The sequence below is a fragment of the Nilaparvata lugens genome, chromosome 2 (assembly GCF_014356525.2).
Source record: "Nilaparvata lugens isolate BPH chromosome 2, ASM1435652v1, whole genome shotgun sequence".
Taxonomy (NCBI): Eukaryota; Metazoa; Arthropoda; class Insecta; order Hemiptera; family Delphacidae; genus Nilaparvata; species Nilaparvata lugens.
In genome coordinates, this window is record NC_052505.1 from 67,456,729 (window position 1) to 67,476,732 (window position 20,004).

The window sequence follows — 20,004 nt, forward strand, 5'->3', positions numbered from 1 at the left end:
AAGGTTTAAAAGAAGTATTTATAACTAGTGTATTATCAATCTAAACCAAGACGTAATTTTGAGTTAATTTTAGTAAGACCTGTAATAGAACCTGTTCTCTACCAGCGATATAAATTCATATATTGACATGAAATAGTATTCTGCTATGATTTAGGCAGTGAGCATAGAATGTAATTCTATACCCACTGGATTTAGGCCTATCTTTAACAAGCTCATTCTCAAAAGAAAAAAGTAGGGATACAAAACATGTAACTATAAATATTTTATTCAACGTTTTCAACATATACACGTCAAAAACAAATATTATGAACTCCACAAATAGTGTTGCAAGAGCCCAGGAAATGATTGAGCGACAAAACTCATCAACTATGAAACAACTTTAACATTTTTAAATTTAGATAGCTTTTTAAGGTTTTCAAATGCCTTAGCTTTTGTAAACTTTTGTGGCTTATCCTTATTTTCTCGCTCTTTCTGATCCAATCTCAATTTTTTTACCCTCTGGAATTTCTTCTTTTTTCTTCTTTCACGCTTTCTGTCTGTCGCTGTTCGTTCTTCTTTGCTCATAAGTTCTCGCTTCTTTTTACCTGAAAAAGATAATTGGAAACAATGGAATTATATGTTTTTTTTTAATTGGACAAATTCATCGAAAACTAGTGGGAATTACTTATTATATTAAATACAAGTTAAAGCATTTTCTCACAATCCAACCAAGAACAAACTTCAAACAAAATTTTATTTTGTGAAATGTCGAATCAATTTTTTATTTTTACTTGCTACTTATGATCCTTATTACATTAGAAAGCCAGAGGTGACCGAGTTTAAAGCAAGCTTGGACAACAGCCGGGCACCAAAATCTCTCTAGTGTAATGAGCCTATCACATGTAAAATAGTTCAAAGAATAACCATTGTAGAGAATTATTCAAGAAAATAGTATGCCAAATTAAATTTTGAATGAGAATGATTTCCTCAACCATTTATTATCACAAAAATATTAACTTGCTTCAATGGAATTTGAAAAGACTCACCAAGCACTTCCTCAGGAGCAAGAAGATTGGCATCAGTTGCTGTAACAGGAGCAACTTCTTCCATGGTAATGGCTGGTAGATTATTAACAATTTTTACGTCAGGAGCATGCTGTAAAAAATAGAATGAAACATTTTTGAGAAAATAACTTTATTCTTAATAATATGATCATATTAAAAATGCATTCCAGGAAGAGATAAAAAAATGATGAGATAGATCCGGCATGAATCTGTCATCAAGTCCTCATTCAGTTTCTATTTCCATTAAAATCTTCTTCTCGTCCAGTAGTCCAGTATTAATTTTACTTTTGTTTTGAAGTACTGAATAATATTTAATAGTTATTTGTATATCAAGAGTGAAAAGTAATGTTTTTTCTCCCCGAGGGAAAAGTTTGAAGCCCGAGGCGAAGCCGAGGGCAACAATTTTCCTGAGGGAGAAAAAACATTTTTCACTCGTGATATACATAAATTTTTCCTCCACCTACATTTTTATTTTATAAAAACTGCAAATAAAATAATTTTTAAAAACGTACGTGACCAAACAATGTGTTACAACATAATCTAAAAAGTAAACAGCTAGGCTGGCTTGTAATCACAGTTCTCCGCCGACAGCGCTATCTGTCGGCAAAAGTTGTAACAACAATGGCCGCCACAACTACAACTACGAAGTTCCAGTTTCAAATTTGATTAGTTAATGAGGAATATTCGTTGGCTGGTATTTTGAGTAACATGGAATAAAGAGAAAATTTTATACATTTTTTAGTATAGTGATATGAAGTTTGTAATAATTTTAGCATACAAACATAAATTTCATATATTGATCAAAAGTCTAGTTGAGGTATTGAATTTAGTTGGTTTAATGACTATGAAGCTTCCTCATCTGAGCTTAGACCTTCTAACCTATTTCAAATGTACGTTTTTAAAATAGAGATGCTTCCCATGTTATTTAAATGGAGTTTCTTTTACGCTCTAGGGAGTTTTCCTGTTTTTTCCTCCCGAGAGCAAAAAAGTGACACTTCAGTATTATGTTCCAGGGAGTAAAGTAAGCACTTTAGACAGGAGGTGGAGGGAAATATTTGTTTCATATAGGCTAGGTTCCGATGTCTTATGAAGTAAAATGTGTACACACTAAACAAGCATAATGGTAGCGTTCAAAGCCACTGATCAATTCCATCGTGTTTTTTTACATTCAGTAAAAAACCCTATCACAGATTAGTGATCACAGAATGAAAACTCGGCTAGTATCCTGACGCCTTAATCCGCCATCTTGAAAGAAAATTTAGCATTGTAATATAGCAGTAATTTTAATTTCTAACAAGATGATGCAGTCACGTGTCGTGGTCTTGGTGCACTCAAGTCTTGGTTAGATTGATACCTTCCATTCTTTATGTATTTTGTGGCTGAACGGTTGCTCATGGGACAGATGTTTCCCCTGCTGCTTTTATTTTTGTAAACAAAACTAGAAGCTAACCTATCTCATTGTATAATCAATTAAAATGGAAAACCAATGTTTTGAATGCTTTGTAAGATATTTCAAATGTTATTGAATTTATGTAATCATGCATTTCTCTGCTCCCAAATAAATAATAATGAAGTCCATTATTTGTAAACAACCTCGTATTCAGCCATGTCTGTTTACGTTCAGCTACTCTGTTTACGTTCTTTTCCATCAGTAGAAAAGTACGATGATCTGATTAGTGAACAAACCGGATATGACGTATTCTTTTTCTTATCAGTTAGACCAAAGACCTTGAAGAGGTATAAACCCACAATGCCTATGCCTTCCCAATGCTAGCTGTTACTTGAAATTAAAGGCTACCATTGAGGTATTTTAGCGCGAGATATTATATAATATATTTTTTGTAATATTATAGATTACAAAAATCTTCAAGATCTCTAGTATGTAATAATCTTCCAGGTTGTCCCCTCAATTGCCGATTTCAATTGTGAAATAAGTAAACTCTTCATTTGTAGAGCTTTAATCAAATAAAATTGAACATGACTTTCTACTAGTAACGGATCAACAACATTTGATATTTATGAATGAATCAATGACAACGAAAACATATGGTTTATCATATCATTCTACCCGGCTAGATTTTCGTGTTATCTTAGGGGCAAGATGACGGAGCGACACAGTGGACTCTTGTCCATCAGGGCGACGAATGTGAGCATACTCTGGGTTTGCCTCAATCAATTCAACTTCTTCTACTGATGAATCTTGCTTTGAATTTCGGTTCATTTTCTTCAGCCAAACTGGTCCTGGGCTCATTAGCCAAGATGGTAGTGACTGTCCATTTGTTGAGGATCTCATGTGTAGGAACATTCGTTCATGAGGGGTGCAATTTGTTGTAGTACACAAAAGAGATCGAATAGAGTGAAGTGCATCAGGCAACACTTCCTCCCATCGATTTGAATCAAGTCCTCGTGATCTTAGAGCTAGTGTTATTGCTTTCCATATAATTCCATTATATCGCTCTACTTGACCATTCCCTCTCGGATTGTAAGGCGTTGATCTACTAGTTGCTATCCCTTTTGAGCCAAGAAAGCTCTTCAACTCAGTTGACATGAAGGATGTTCCTCTGTCTGTGTGAATATAGCTTGGAAGGCCAAACATTGATATTAATGAGACCAGGCAATTTATGACTGTTCTCGCAGTCATGTCTGGACAAGGAAATACAAAAGGGAATCTTGAGTACTCATCAACCATCACCAGTAGGTATTTATTTCTTGTTTTTGATTGTACGGGTCCTTTGAAGTCCATATTAATTCGTTCAAAAGGTTTTGTTGCCTTTATGAGATTTCCTTTTGTCTTCATATACTGTGGTTTTATTTCAGAGCAAATTGCACAATTGGAGCAAATTTTCCTTACATCATCTACAGTATAGGGGAGATTTTTCATTCTGAGCCAGTGGTAGAAACGAGTTACACCAGGGTGACAAAGTTCATCATGGTATTTTGCCAAAGCTGAGTTCAATGTTGAACAACCAGCTGTAATACATATACGAGAGAGTGCATCAGCTGGTGCATTTTCTTTTAGACTATGTTGAATTTGTATTCAGATAATTCTAGGCGCCACCTTTGTATCTTTTCATTTTTTATTTTTCTATTGTGTTGAGTGCCAAACATGAATGTGACTGATTTTTGGTCAGTGATCAAAGTGAATTGTTTTCGTAGTAAATAGTGTCTCCATTTTCTTATAGACTCCACAATGGCATAGGCTTCTTTCTCAACAGCTGAATGCCTGGTTTCACTTTGGGACAAAGTTCGTGAGAAAAAGGCTACTGGTCGAGAATTTTGTGTTAATGTTGCACCAATTGCAAAATCTGATGCATCTGTCTCAATTATGAATGGTACATTTTCATCAACAAAGAGCAGTACCGCGGAAGCAATTTCATTTTTCAACAATTCCAAAGTTTCCATTTGATCTTGAGATAGAGGGAATTTCTGTATGTGGACAAGGGGGTGAATCTTTTGAGAAAAGTTTTTAATCCATCGGGAGTAATGAGCCAGTAATCCCATGAGTCGTTTCATTTCTTTAGCATTTCTTGGGGGTGGAAAGTTCATGAGTGGTGCAAGGCGTTCTGGGTCAGGTTTAATTTCTCCATGTTTTATCTCATACCCAAGGAACTTCAATGATTTTTTTGAAAATTTACATTTTTCTTCATTTATAGTCAAGCCATACAATTCAATTACTAGTTGAAATTTCTTAAGATTTCTGTCATGTTCTTCTTGATCTGAACCGCAAATGACAACATCATCCAAATAGGCAAAGCAGTCGTTCAAATTCTCTCTTTCTATAAGTCCGTTTATTGTACGTTGGAAGGCAGCTACTCCATTGGTTACTCCGAATGGTATTCGTTTGAACTGATAAAGTTTTCGGCCTACTTCAAAGGCAGTGTAATGTCGTTCATTCTCAAGAATCGGTATTTGATGGTAAGCTGACTTGAAATCTACAGTACTAAAAAAGTTGTACTTGGCAATTGTGTTTACAAGATCTTCGATCAATGGGAGAGGGTATGCGTCTAAATTTGTGAATTTATTAATAGTCTGTGAATAGTCTATGACCATTCGTTTCTTCTGTCCATTGGTTACAATGAAAGGCTGGGCACGCCAACTGGACTGGCTTTCCTCAATTATTCCTTCTGTAAGGAGGCGATTGACCTCATTCTTCATGAATTCATAGTCATCTTGTGGGTGTCTTCTGGATAGGGTAGTTATTGGGTGGCAATCGGGAGTCAAGTCATTGAAAAGGGAACATGGTTTTATCATGGCCTCCACCAAGAGGCAATCTTTCAAGGGTGGTGTGGTTGTAGAATTATTATCTATTACAAGAGGCTGTTTATTACCATTGAATGCTAAACTTATTGTAGAGTGATTCATCAAAAAATCGTGACCAAGTATCAAATTGCAACAGCATTCTTTTAATACCAAGAGTTTAATATTGTTGTATTCATTTCCTTTGTACACAATATTGCTATAAACACATGCTTTTGTAGCGGTGTTATGTTGAACAGATGCAAATCTTATAAAACAAGAATCTGATGCAGTTTTAAATTTATTTGTTTTTGCAAATTTTTTATCAATAAAACTGGCAACACTTCCGGTATCAATAAGAGCTGGTGTATTTATTCCATTCACCGAAACAATAATTGTAGCTTTAGAAAGATTACTGGCTATACCAGCTGCAGTAATAGTTGACGTAGTTAGTTTTTCTTTGAGCGTTTTACTTTTACACACTTGGGAAAAGTGTCCAATTCGGGAACATTTATGACAAGTCTTTCCTATTGCAGGACATTCTTGAGAATTTGAGTGTTTTTTATATCCGCAACGTTGGCATTGAACGGATTTCTCTACAATTGCCTGTCGATTTTGGGTTACAGCATTAACATCTGAGAAAGATTCACTCAAGCTTATGTTTTTATTTTCTTCAACAGAGTTTGTATAACAAGTACTTTTAAAGGAGTCGGCATATGTTTTTGCGGATTCAAGAACACGTGCTTGGGAAACGGTTTCTTGTAGACTCAAATCTCCTTGTTGAAAAAGTTTCTCTTTAATTTCAATAGAACATAACCCTGAAACAAGAGCATCTCTAATATGCTCGTTTTTGTTTTCTTCGGCTGACACTCTAGTGAAGTTACATGATAAGCTTAATCTTTTTAGTTCAGAATAGTAGTGATCAATGGACTCACCTATTTGTTGTTTTGCATTAGCAAGGCAGTATCGTGCATAAATTTCGTTCTTCGGTTTAACGAACATATCTTCCAACATGGATATAGTTTCTTCATATGAAGTATAGCTTTCCACAATTTCGTATAAAGCAGGTGATAAGAAGTTTACCAATATTTTCATTTTGTCTTTGGTTGTCGTTCCTTCTAAGAAATTTTCGAACGTCTTTTTCCAATGTTTCCACTCTCTCTCTGCCGTAGGCGAATCTGGGTCGATAGATAATTCCTTTGGCTTGAGAAACTTGTCAATATGTGATTCCATCTTATCTTCTTCGTAGTTACGGTTTTCAATCGTTTTTGTCTTTTTCTTTGTCGGCATTTTTATTTGATTAAATTGAAATAAGTAAACTCTTCATTTGTAGAGCTTTAATCAAATAAAATTGAACATGACTTTCTACTAGTAACGGATCAACAACATTTGATATTTATGAATGAATCAATGACAACGAAAACATATAGTTTATCATATCAAATTGCAAGTACAGTAGCGCTGCATGTGAGTCTATGCATCGTTCAACGACCAAACAGTGCTTCGTTCAGAGCCACGTTTTCACTCACCGGTCTCATCGTTCACTCACCGATCAGTGGCTTTGAACTCAACCAATGGCGATTTTGTGATGAATGTGCACACCTTCACTGACAGCTGTTTCCGTTCTACAAGACTCATACATTACTACAAAACAGGGCTGATTGAGCTTCAAGTAAATTATCGGGTCCCACTCCCATTTTGCTTCGATGTGTTCCAATTGATGATCGATTTGATTATAAGCCAAGAATGTTTCAGTTTGAAAAATCAAAACATAATAGGTAGAATACTTACAGGTAATGGAGTGTAATGATAGTTGGATAAGGCATCAAGCTTTGAAAATAGAGAGACCATCATTGACTTAATCTTTTTATGTTCGGGCGGTTCTTCTGGTTCTTTGAATTCGGGTGTTCCCAGGCCCACCGAAGCAGCAGCATCTCTCTGCTTTATGAATTCCTGAAACAAGCAATCATTTTGTGAGAAAAAGTTATGATTCCAAGGCTAAACTAATTTCATGTTGATAGTTACATCGTTACATGTTCATTTAATCAAACAAAAAAAAAATTGAATTTTACTAGAATATTTATAAAAAAATATCTAAATAATAAAAATATTAATACTATTTATTGAGAATCTACTATCATAGGAAAATTAATATATTTTAACTTTTTTCACCAAGTAAATTTTTTGTTTCCTGAAATTGGATTAGTTCTAGTCTAATTGAAGAAACCCAACCTGATGTCAGATTCAAGTTATATTCAGCACCTGATTAACATTAGTTTGCTTCCCTTATCTGTCATTAGACGTCAACGCAGATATATCTATCCTTTTCTACCGCTGCACTGCTGCCAAATCGTTTGTTGAATATGAAGTAGCATGAACTACCAAAATATTTTATATCAATTATGAAAAAATATATTTAATTATGAGAAAATATATTTTATTGTCGTATAAAATATATTTGAGATAGAGTTTATCATTATAAACACAACCAGCAATTAATATTACATCAGATATACCGAAATAACTTGAGCCACATGCACATCTATCCAATAATATAGAGGGCGATGGTAACAAAGAATCGGCAACCCTGAAGTACTATCATTTCCACAGACTCCATAACAAGAATCTAATTTAAGATTGAATGTTTTAAAATGAGAAAATGATGAGCAAGAACACAAATCACTGACTGAAAATCGAACGAGATTCTATAAAAATCCTCATCTCAAAAAATATTTTTGTAAGGTATTCGAAAACTTCGAATCCACTGACCTTTTCGTATATTTCAGCTAAAGATTCTTTACTTTTTTCTTGATCAAGAACTAATCTTTTCTTGAATTCGCTTATGTTTTCGACAGGTTTCACTTTTCTCTCCACATCATCCCAGGCTTTGTCTTTTATCCTACGTATAATTATATCCTCCAGCCTCTCAGTTGTAGCCTCTGTCATAACAGGTGCTGTAAAAAAGACATTTCAAAAATCGAATATCTTGTCTGGACTTTTCTATAAACAAAACGTTTTTTGAGCTCTAAATAAAATTTATAAAAGTACAGTAAAACGCATGATATGCGTTTCATGAGAGCCAAGTTTGATACACTCTTTTCATGATTGAATCATTATTCTTAATTTATTGATGACAGTGAAATGAAAGTGACAATGAAAAAAAAAATGATTTCCAAGCATCCGCATAACGAAATGGCCCACGGTTGAAATTGCTTCAAGTGAAAGCAAGGGCCATCTCCTAGTGTGACTATTATTAATAATAAGCAATGATGAGACAAGAGGAATATAAATGGTCTCTACAATAACATACAAAATCCATCTCCTGTTTGCTAATTAGAAGAAATCTTACTAGAATTTATACCTCCGACTGCAATGTATGAGAATTTGAATAGGATAATATAGTGACGTAAAATTTACATGCATTGAAACATTTATCATTGAAAATCCCAGGAGAGAGGGGGAATGAGGAGAACTAACTAATTAAAATTGAAAATAGAAGATGATTGAAACATCATTTCAAGTGTAACTAAATTACCTGGTTTTGCTGTCATATCAAACTCCAATACTTCTTCAAGAAGTGAGTTTTGAGGCCGACTGTCAGCTGAAATTTCACCTTTCATTTGCCAAGGTTTGTCAGATATGGCTTTTTCTTCGAGTTCTTTTATTTTCTTCTTTAATCGCTCCTCTCTAAGCTCCATTGTTGATTTTGGCTTTGTAGAATCAGATTTTTCCAGTGCATCACTATCAGAATCTGTTTCCATTTTTTCATCGTCTTCAAACTCTTCATTTTCCGATTCTTCGTCACTGTTTTCCATTTCCAGTCTCATTTTCTCAGCAATATTGTCATTTTCATAATCAATTTCATCATTGACATCATCGTCATCATCATTGTCATCGTCAACTTCACCATCTTTGCTGTCATCTTCGTCTTCAACTGAACCTTCTTGGTCATCATCGGAGTCTTCTCCTTCATCACCAACACCTTTTTCATCCAGCATATGAGAAGAGGTGCCGCCGCTGGGATCAGCGAAGAAATCCTTGTACCTGAGTTTCTTCTTGTCTCCAACCTGTCAACAATTGTTTTCAAGGACGACTTATACGTTCGGTGTATTATTAGCATACAGATTTAACATCTAAAAAATAAGTAATTGAATTGATTGACATAATCATAAGAACACAACTAATATAATTAACCAAAACAAAGATTACTGTATAAATTCAGTTAATTTGAAAAATTTTACTTATTTACAGTCATTTTTTTTGTTAGAAATTACATGTTTCTTTATAAGAAATTAAGAACATCGATTTCAAGTTTTCAAAATTAATAAGACAATGAACAATTTTACTTCACTACATTGAAAGAGAATATATAAAACAGTATTGTTGAGTTCATCAGAATAACATAAAACACATGGACATTTGATAGATAATCAGTAGTATGATCATGGATTATAAAGGCCTAATAATTTCAAAGCGAACATTTAAAACACTGGCTGTTGAAAATATTTGTTTCAAAGGAATACTTTTCCAGAGATTTCATCTCAACCTGAAATGAGTATTTTAAATGTTATAATCAAGTCATTATCATAGTTATTTTAGACATTTAATTATTATTGAAATATTATTACCTAATGTTGATAGAGCTTGTCCTGTTTATACAGAACAATTAAAGTAGATATGCAATTGTTTAAATATAAAACATACCTCATCTTCTGATGGTATATCATCGAAATAATCCACTTCATCTTCAGAATCTTCGTTATTCTCTGCATTCTCACTCTTCTCGGCTGCTAATAAAAACTCCTCCATTTCTGACAACTTGAAAAAGTCATCATCAACTAAAGAAACTTTCTTATCATCCTTGATATTACCTGCAACACGTAGCAATAATTAGAGTTGGACTTCAACAAATTATCTATACAAGAGGATTTGAATGTGAGAAAGAGAAATTCACTCTCTAATTAAAACAAATAAAAATCGTCATGAAAATATTACATTTCAAACTAAAACTGTAATAATTTACTTGGAATTGAAACTTTATAAAATAAACAATTAAGATTATAAATAAAATTTGATGACAGTTACATCAAGACGTTAGCTTGGAATTTCCCAACTTTGGAGAATTCAACTGGAAAGTTGTTAATACTATTAACCATTATAAATATAGTCATACTTTTAATTCATTTCTCCTTTATAACATCATGCTAAGATTTTTAGAATAAATATTTGATTGCATTTAATTGACTGAATGAATTTTAATTTGAATATTAAACTCTATTCCTCTAACGATTATCTTAAGCTAGTCTTTCAACTGACTCAAATCTAACGAGTCGACTTTTCGAGTCAAATGGGCCAGGTGAATAAAACCAATACAAGTAGGACGAGTACTTGACTTACAAGTCAAGTCTAACAAGTATTCAAACTACGAGTAAATAGATACGAATAAAGTTCTAAGTTGACTCAAAACGGTTTCCTTGCTTGATTGAAGGTTTACTTGCAAGTATTACTCGCGAAGTAACCAAACTTTGAAAAAATGGAAGTACTTTTAGACTGTCATTTCCAAAATGTGAATTATTAACTCAGTATTTTTACCTAAAATACAAACCAAAACGTTTTTGTTTTCATGTCATTACGTTGAATAAACTACAGACAAGTCTGAGATTATACTACCTTGTAAATTTACGAGTATCTTCTTGCAATGAAAGCTTCTCAATTCCAATTATTCACACCAATTTAGACATTTTTTATTTATGGCTTATTAGAATTAAGAATTAGAAGTGAGAATTTCATTCACATAGATTTTTGCGTTTACTCGTCTCTTGATGGTGATGGAGATTCAAATTGTCCTACCGGCACTCGTTTTTATTCATCCAGCCCAATGCCAAATAGATTCGCTAAAACATACCCCCCCAAAAAAATTTAAATATAAAATCACAATCATCAACTTAATTAACTTTACGACGCTTGGAATAAAAATATATTTTACCTTCTAAATTGGAGTTTTTTGCTTTCTTTTTACTCTTCTTGGAAATCTTTTTTGCGTCATCTTTTTCAGCTGCAGCGGACGGCACAAAACATTCTTCTTCGTCATTTTCTCCAGAAAAATTACTTCGATTATCTTCAATATCTTCCAAAGGATCAATTTGTTTTTCCTTTTTTACCTTTCTTGTGGGAAAAGTAATTTTATTTTCACTATTCCTCAGTCTAGGTAGATTGAGAGACAGGTTTCTGGAGTAATCAGTGTTCAGCAACTCGATTTCCTGCCAAATTTGTTCTTCGTCAAATTTATCTATCAAAAGTTCCGGTAACGCATTCTTGCTTATTTTTCCATCTTCGGTAGATTTTACAACGTCATAGAAATTTTTCAATAAATTCTTTATGACATTCTCGCTGTTTTCACTTTTTGATTGATTGACACCGCTGAAAAAAGGTTTAAGACGATTTGTGAATCATTTGAATTTACTCAACAATAAATAAGAATCATGAAAAATTATAAGCAAGGCTGATATAAAAATGTTGGGTCTGTAAGGGTCAAGCCACAAGAAGTGATTTTTCAATCGGCACGACACGACAGGAAGCTCTGCGATTAATTAATTGGGTTGACACATCGAGTGGAAGCTTTATGGATAGAAAATTAAGTTATTCAGGCAATCGAAGAACTCCCTGACCTGTCATGCCAACTCGTCTGAAAACAGCTTCATCTGGCTTGGCCCTAAGACTCTTGCAGATTACTTTTAGTAGGCTTTACAGTAATAGAAATATGCCCGAGATAAATGTTTGAAAAAATTATTCAAGATAGTAAAAAAATGTATATTTATAAAAATAAAGTACAATCTATTATCCTACCTCTACACTATAGTTTCTTTCCAGAAACTAGATTTTACTAGCTAGTCAGATTCCAGTACATAAAACATAATTATCAGATAAAAAAGAATCAAAGCAATACTTTCCTTACCTATGGTAATAGGGCAAGGAAAGTAAAAATTGATTTTTATTATAATTTTAAAAATGAATTTATGAAACCTTGCATTTTTAGGATAGTGAAAAGTAAAGTTTGGTTATTAATTTATATAGAGTGAAAAAAATTATAGTGATTAATAGATGTATAGATAGCATGATAGATCTTACATATTCTTCTAGAAAAAAAGGAAAAAAAAATGGAAAGATATCTTTAGATAGCATGATAGATCTTACATATTCTTCTAGAAAAAAAGGAAAAAAAATGGAAAGATATCTTTCCTACAAAAATCACAAGAATTAAAAAGAGCCATCCAGGCCAGAAAACTAGTACATGAGTAGGCAAAAAAGTAATCCCTGGTATACTCCCGGGCTACTTCAGCTTTGGAATCTTGTCTTGGCTCTAAATAGCAAAAGTAAATCCTGTCTTGATGAGGAAGAGAGGATAAACATTAATAATCAATACATCAAGGCAAAGAGGATCGACAGGCAGGAGGTGGACCTTGCAACGGGAGGCCAACATTAGTTCAATCAATCAGGCCAATAATAAATGTAAGGCTTGGGACCTAGTAAAACGTATTTCAGGACCTAGCAAGCAAAGTTTGAAGCCCAGCTGTTTGAATAGCCTTGAGAGCAGAGGTTAGAAATGAGGTAACATTTGGATTAAATTGATAATTCGATTTGCCAAAGCATACAATATTCATTGCAAGCTGGTAGGTGACATGCTGGATTCTTTTTAAGGAAGAGGGGGACCGACCCACTAGCACTGGCTCTGGCAGACCTGATTAAGACCTGTTTGAGTGTATCCCGCATGATATTCTGCTGGAGAAACTTGCAGCATATGGAGTTGTAGGTCGGGTCCGTGAAACCCTTGGATCCTACCTGAAAGGCAGATCCTTTAGCTGGAGGGAGCTAACTCGGGTCCACTACAGATTCATCATGGGGTGCCACAAGGATCAGTGATTGGACCCCTCCTTATTCAGATTATGGTCAATGACCTTGGTTTGCATCCTACTATTTGCTGAAGACACCACAATCTTTGCCAGAGGGAGAACACCAGTGTTGGCACAGAGGGCGGCTGCAGATATTTTTGGACTAGCCAAACAGTGGTTCACTAATAATAAGCTGAGTCTGAATGAAGACAAGACTCAAAATACTACCTGTAGCCTTAGTAAATACCAGCTCATCAATCGGACTGAGGTCAAGCTACTAGTATTTACACTGGATTCAAGACTCACCTGGGGTAACCACACTCACAAGCTTTGCCTGAAGCTATCCAGGGTAATATTTCTACTCAGGCGTCTAAAGCCTCTATTTCTAGGAAGCATCTTATTGAAGTGTACTTTGCCTTGTTCCACAGCCATATAATTTATGGGATGCAGATTTATGGGACATGCACAAGGAAGCAATTATGTAATTCTTCAACAGAAAAAGGCATTGAGAATTCTAGACTCAGCAGGATACCTTGATCTCTGTTGGCCGATCTTCACCAGACTGGGTATCTATACGGTGTTCAACCAGTATATTCTGCTCTCCTTGCTACACATAAAAAGTCATTACCACTCAATGACAAGGAAAGCCGATAAGCATTCTTATAATACAAGAGGAAAAGCTAAAATTGATGTACCCTTCTGCAGATTGAACAAGAAAGACTGTTTCCCTCTACTGGCACAGAAGATCTTCAACAGTTATGCAGAATTCGACCTGTTGTTTAGCTTTAAAAACATTAATGTTTGTGTCAAGTTATGTGTTCAAAATATTTTATAATCAACGACGAGTAACTTAGGACTGAATACCAAGAAACGCCGTCCATCCAGGAAGCTGGTCAATGACGAAGGATAGAAGTATGAAGTAAGTATATCAACTTAATGATTTCATTGTCATCCTACTCAGGGCCAGTATTGTCATCTTGCACTATGATTTTATCTCCAGAATCACTAATGTAATTGAAATCGAGATCAAGTCAATTTACACATTCTTCGAAGTCTCTGTCCAGACCTTACACATTGACTGCTTCAATCACTATAGCATGAAAATGTAAAGATGTAGCATTTGAAAGAGATGAAAAAGTAACGTTAGTCGTATCCCTTGGGTCCTGGGGTCCTAGTGACACGACCAGAAGGTTAATCCAAACAAACATGACAATAAGTTGCAGCATAGGTTTCAACTAAGAATATGCCTAATACAGATAGATATGGTATTTATATAAATATAGCCATAGAGAAACAATAGGTAGTGTAAGTAGATATCCCATGGTATAGGGCGTTTATGTCGCAACTTTTACTGTTATCCCAAGCCGATTACTGTCGATTATTGTTGATTTTTACTGTTTTGACCAGGTAAGAGTGTATGAACGGCACAATATGAGAGACTACCAGCGTCATAAAGCTTCATGGGAAAGAACTACGTGGCCTATCGGCTTGAGATAACAGTAAAAGTTGCGACATAAACGCCCTATGCCATGGGATATCTACTTATGCTATTGTTTCTCTATGATATAGCCTAGTGAACAAATGTTATTGATGGTGTATGAATAAGAATGAATAAGGGCTGATACACAGTTTATTGATGACGTGATTTTATGAATAAGAATGGATAAAATATTGCCATTCACAGGTATTTATAACTTGCAGGTATCCTCAATTCAAATACAAATTCTTTATTAGCAATTTCATATTCTTACATAACATTCACAGTATGTAGAGAATTTCTGCTTTGTCAATATACAAATTAGAATCAACATAACTAGTAGTTCTGTGAACAGTAGACCTCACGCCGTATTCTCATCCACAAGTACGTGATTGAAACTATAGACCTTATGGAAATACAGCAATAGACTGGCTTCTCCACACATCTGTGTAATCACTTGTCAGCTGATTTATGATGAATAATTCTATAGTCTGATTTTTACTCTAATATTGGCGTATGAAGGAGGCTCCTTTTTCCTTTTATATTATCCTTGAAATTCAAAATTCCCCAAAACCTCGTATATACGTCGACGCGCAATTAAAAAAGGACCATACCTGTCAAATTTCATGGACATCTATTACCGCGTTTCGCCGTAAATGCGCAGCATATAAACATTTAAACATTCAAACATTTAAACATTAAGACAAATGCCAAACCGTCGACTTGAATCTTGGACCTCACTCCGCTCGGTCAATCAATTACTGCCAATAAATGAATTAATAACAAATAAAAGTAAACATTCTAGAACTAAAACTAAAACACACACTGAAGGCCTTGAATAAGTTAATTAACAACTTAGGTAGGTTAATTAACAACTTCTTGTTGAATCCAACTAACATTTAATTAAGTACTTTGTATTAATGGGTTGGATCTCAGGAAGAGAAGCTGTCAATGGTGATCTAGAAACTCTCGGACTGAATAAAATGCTTTATGTGTCAAATAGGTCAAAACTTTTTCCTTGAATTTAGATTTCGAATTTATGATTCTGGTTTCGTTTGGGAGATGGTTGAAAAACTTAATTGCTCTGTATAGTGCTCCCTTTATAAATTTAGATACTCTGTGCATTGGGTAAAATAATAAATTTTGAGTTCTAGTTTCTCTTACAGTTTCATTCCTTTTGTGCAAGCTATTTAGGTTTTTGAAAGCTAACATGAGAGTCACATTAATTTGGTGAACAGTGAGATTTTTTTTGTTTTTGAAAATGTCCCTACATGTGTGTCTCTACCTAAAATTGAAAACTCGTCCGATTATTTTTTTTCTGAGCTTTAAAAACTCTTTCTGATTGAGACAAAGCACCCCAAAATAAGATGCAGAGCTGAGTTTCTTTAAAAAATGCTGTATGTGGGTATTCCATAGGGTGGGTATCTATAGTAACTGCTAGAAATTTTGTATCTGTGCTGACAGAAATATTGTGATTAGTAGCAAGGAGTTCTGAACCATTTAAAGGATTTATAGTCCGTGATGATATAACAAGGTTCATTGCGGTCGTTTTAGAAGAATTGAGAATAAGGCCATTTGCTTTGAATCAAAGGTTACAGTTTTCTAATTCTGTGCTTAAATTAGAGAGGAGAGAGTGTTTATTATCACCCTTTACTAGCAGTGAGACATCGTCCGCATACAAGCATATTTTGGATTGGTCACTTTTAAATTTTAAATCATTCACATACAAAAGAAACAGGTTAGGTGATATTATACATCCCTGTGGAACCACCTTCCTGATGTCAAGCCAAGATGAGGATACCGAGGGGTCATAATAGTTATTTGAAATGCTGACAGTTTGCTCCGCAAGGGTCTAACAAGGGATCCATACTAGACCCTCTGCTCTTCCTGGTGTAGGTACATAAATGACTTTCCACAAGAACTACAGAGTGAGAAAAAAATACATCTTGTTTTCGGATAACACCACAATACTGTTATAGGCAAGCCCTACATGGATAGGCTACTAACATAGCCGAGGCCTTGTATTACAGGTGGCTATGCTACTAATCATGTGAACACGGTTGCCAAGGTGACTGTTTTAGTAACGAACGTTTACAAGTAAATAACTAGTTATTTATGAGAGATTTATGAGTTTTATGAGAGATGTTCAAGACCACACAAATAACCAATATAATTGAACCGGCAATAGAAGAAGTAACCTCAATATGCAATAGACTACAGTTAACTAAAAACAAAAGTTTATCTCAAATTCACACCTACAGGAAATGGCGCAACAACGGAACAGATAGATGACAACATAATGATAAAAAGCTCCTTGTTCCTTGGCATACTAATAGACAGCCACCTGACATGGCAGCACCATATAGACCATATTAGCAAAAAGTTATCATCAGCAACCTCTGTGATCCAAAGAATACGACACATCTCAGATGAAGGCACTGCCTTTATTGCCTATCACTCACCACTCACTATTCGCAACGCACCTTCGTTATGGCAATGCGACTTGGGGTTCAACAGCACAAACTAACCTTAAAAGAATACTGAGAATTCAAAAAAGAGCAATAAGAACGGATATGAATGGATAGGATTGAACACTGCAGAGACCTGTTCACGAGCAGCAATATCCTGACAGTCATATCGCTCTACATATTGGAATCAATAGTGCAAGCAAAGGAAACAAATCCCACACTAAGATCGGATTTTCACAACTACAACCTGCGAAACCAACAAAATCTGAATATTAAGAATATCAATTATCAAGTAAGTATCAAGAATCTACCTTCACACCGACTAAGCAAAAATATAGAAGATCCACAACATATGCAGGGTATTTTTTCTACAACTTGCTTCCTGGAAACCTGAAATCAATCTCAAGAAAGAGAGTATTTATAAAACAGCTTAGAGGATATTTGACAGATCGGTTATACTCCTACATAAATGAATATAGGTATGTAGATAAACACACCTACATACACAGGAGATAATCCTTCTAAATCATGACGACTTCTGAAGCCTCAGGACTGCTGGGAAGACGGATAAAGTAGAAATAAGTAAGTATTAAAGATTTGACTTACTAGAAGTAAGAATATTTGAAATAGGCCTTTAACCATCCTTGGTAAATTAAGAATTTATATGACGAATTTCAAGCTTACAACGTGATTAAGTGTCATTCGTGAATTTCCTATCCCTTACGTGTACGTGCTAATTCTTTCCTTTATTATATTATAAAAGATAAATAATATTTTTAATACATAACATAACCTCAAACCACTCCATGTGCTCGAAAATCTATTCATTACTTACGTGACATAATCCTCTGAGTTTTTAGTCAAAAGATCGAATGATTGCAAGAACCTCCTGTAATCTGACTCCTTATTCATTTTTTATTTTTTTTAGAATTAATCCAAATAATTTAAAAAGAGAAAAATCATAATTAAACATAAACTGTTTTTATTTTAAGGTTATAATCAACATCACAATCAACATCAATCATTCAGCAGCTGTTTGAATAGCCTTGAAAGCAGAGGTTGGAACAAAGAGAGTAAAGAGTAGAGTGCTCTTTGCTGTTATATAGTGATATTATTCCATTGAATTGATTTGATAATTTTGTAATCATGAAATGTTGGAGATGAGGTAATATTTTGTATAAAATTGATAATTCAATTTGCCAAAGCACACAATATCCATTGAATGTGAAACAAGGAACTCAAAGTATCCACTCTAAAAACAACAGAAGTGAACCGATAAATTCTCCGTTTTTGAAATTTGACGTAAATGAGTGTTTTTTAATAGTTGAACACATACAGAGCTAAAATCATTTTGCCAAAGAAGAAGTCATATACATTTTATAAAGAATATGATTTTTTGATTTTGTTTTTTAATAGATTTATAGTTTTGAAAAACTTTAAAAAATGTTACAAGTGTGGAAATAATAAATCAAAATACTTGTTGAGGCGGCAGAAGATATAAATTATTCCAAGAATCAAAAGGCAATCCCTGACTCAAATGTATAAATAAGAATAATAACAAATAAATACTGGTCTATTGAAAGCAGTGGAAAGTCGAGAGAAGGTGTATTAAGTTTCAATTGCCTGATGTAAGTAAAATAACCGAAAATGAGCAATATTAGGTAAGAATAATCCAGCTGTCAGCTGGATTATCAATGGCATGCAATTGCTAGTTTTGAATTGATATTCTTCTTATGCACTTTTAATGTTAGCCTGTGATTTCCTAAAAAAAGACAAAGGAAGGAGACAAATTTTTTGCTCTACAAACTAAATCTGCATTATGGTTCAAATTTCAAAGTATTTGTGTCTAAATTCTAAGTTGATTGATGAAAGCACAACTTGATGATCTGATAAAATTATAAATTTTGTAACGACTCTAGATGTGCGGCTAAAGGAATTTCACGTTCAGGAGCTATTTATAAATTATTCTATTTTTTTATATATTTTTTATTTTCAATGATCATTAGCCTCATCTTGAAGCAACATATCGCCTTAAAAATATGAAAATTGACACCTTTAATCAGTTGTTGTTCATTCATGAACATTTATTATTTTCTTGACTGAGGAAATCTCGCTTAATCATTTTATCCAAAGATACCACTGATATTCTATCAGCTGTTCTATTGGAACCAATCAATTTACAATATCCCATATATGGCTTTTGAATGATTTTTCCTCCCATTATTGAGTCTATCTATAGCATACTATACATATAGTTATATTGGAGGCCTATCTTTTTTTGGCTGAAAAAGAACGGAGTGAGTAAATTTTATTATCCAATGAACTTGACCTGTAAAGAGGATCCAAGAATATGTGTTCAAAATTTTAAACTTATTGATCGAATTTTAGAAGAGTTATTGTAGTACATACAAACAAACACACAGACAGACTTTGAGTCAAAAAAAATAACTTCAACCAAAGCAAGAAGTCTGTGGATAACAATCATGAAACTCCCTCAGAGAATAGGAGGAATTCTCCTGAAGAAAAGCCCTAAAAGTATCCTGCTCAAAAATGTCTCTGACATACTCTCTCCTGAAACTAGCAGCTTTTTCACAATATTCTGACAGGTTGGCAAATGAGGTTGCTCTGGGTCCTTCCCAGAATATACAATATGGCAGGTCCGGCCTCAGCCTGTTTCTGGTGCCAAAGCCATGGACATCACCTCTGGTAGGCATAGTATGAATATTGTGGAAGACTTATAGCTGACCTGTGAATTAATAAAGGTTAAGCACTGTGAAAATCTTCTCACTCTCAAACAGAGGCCTACAGTGTGCCAAAAAGTCAGCCCCACCAAGAATCTGGATGGCCTTTTTCTGCACCAGCTGTCTATCTTTTGCTATCACCTTTGAGGT

General features: G+C 34.3%; 1 protein-coding gene across 1 annotated transcript; it reads right to left on the reverse strand.

Moving 5' to 3' along the window:
• Nucleotides 1–247: 247 nt before the first annotated feature.
• On the reverse strand, nucleotides 248–18,174 carry LOC111048244 (U3 small nucleolar ribonucleoprotein protein MPP10). The gene is made up of 8 exons (XM_022334117.2): nucleotides 17,949–18,174; nucleotides 11,266–11,699; nucleotides 9,984–10,150; nucleotides 8,815–9,346; nucleotides 8,049–8,233; nucleotides 7,071–7,232; nucleotides 1,026–1,134; nucleotides 248–584 (listed from the first exon to the last, which is right to left on the reverse strand). Exons 1-8 carry the CDS (start codon nucleotides 18,023–18,025, stop codon nucleotides 367–369), a joined length of 1,884 nt encoding a protein of 627 aa, XP_022189809.2. The 5' UTR covers nucleotides 18,026–18,174; the 3' UTR covers nucleotides 248–366.
• Nucleotides 18,175–20,004: the final 1,830 nt, after the last annotated feature.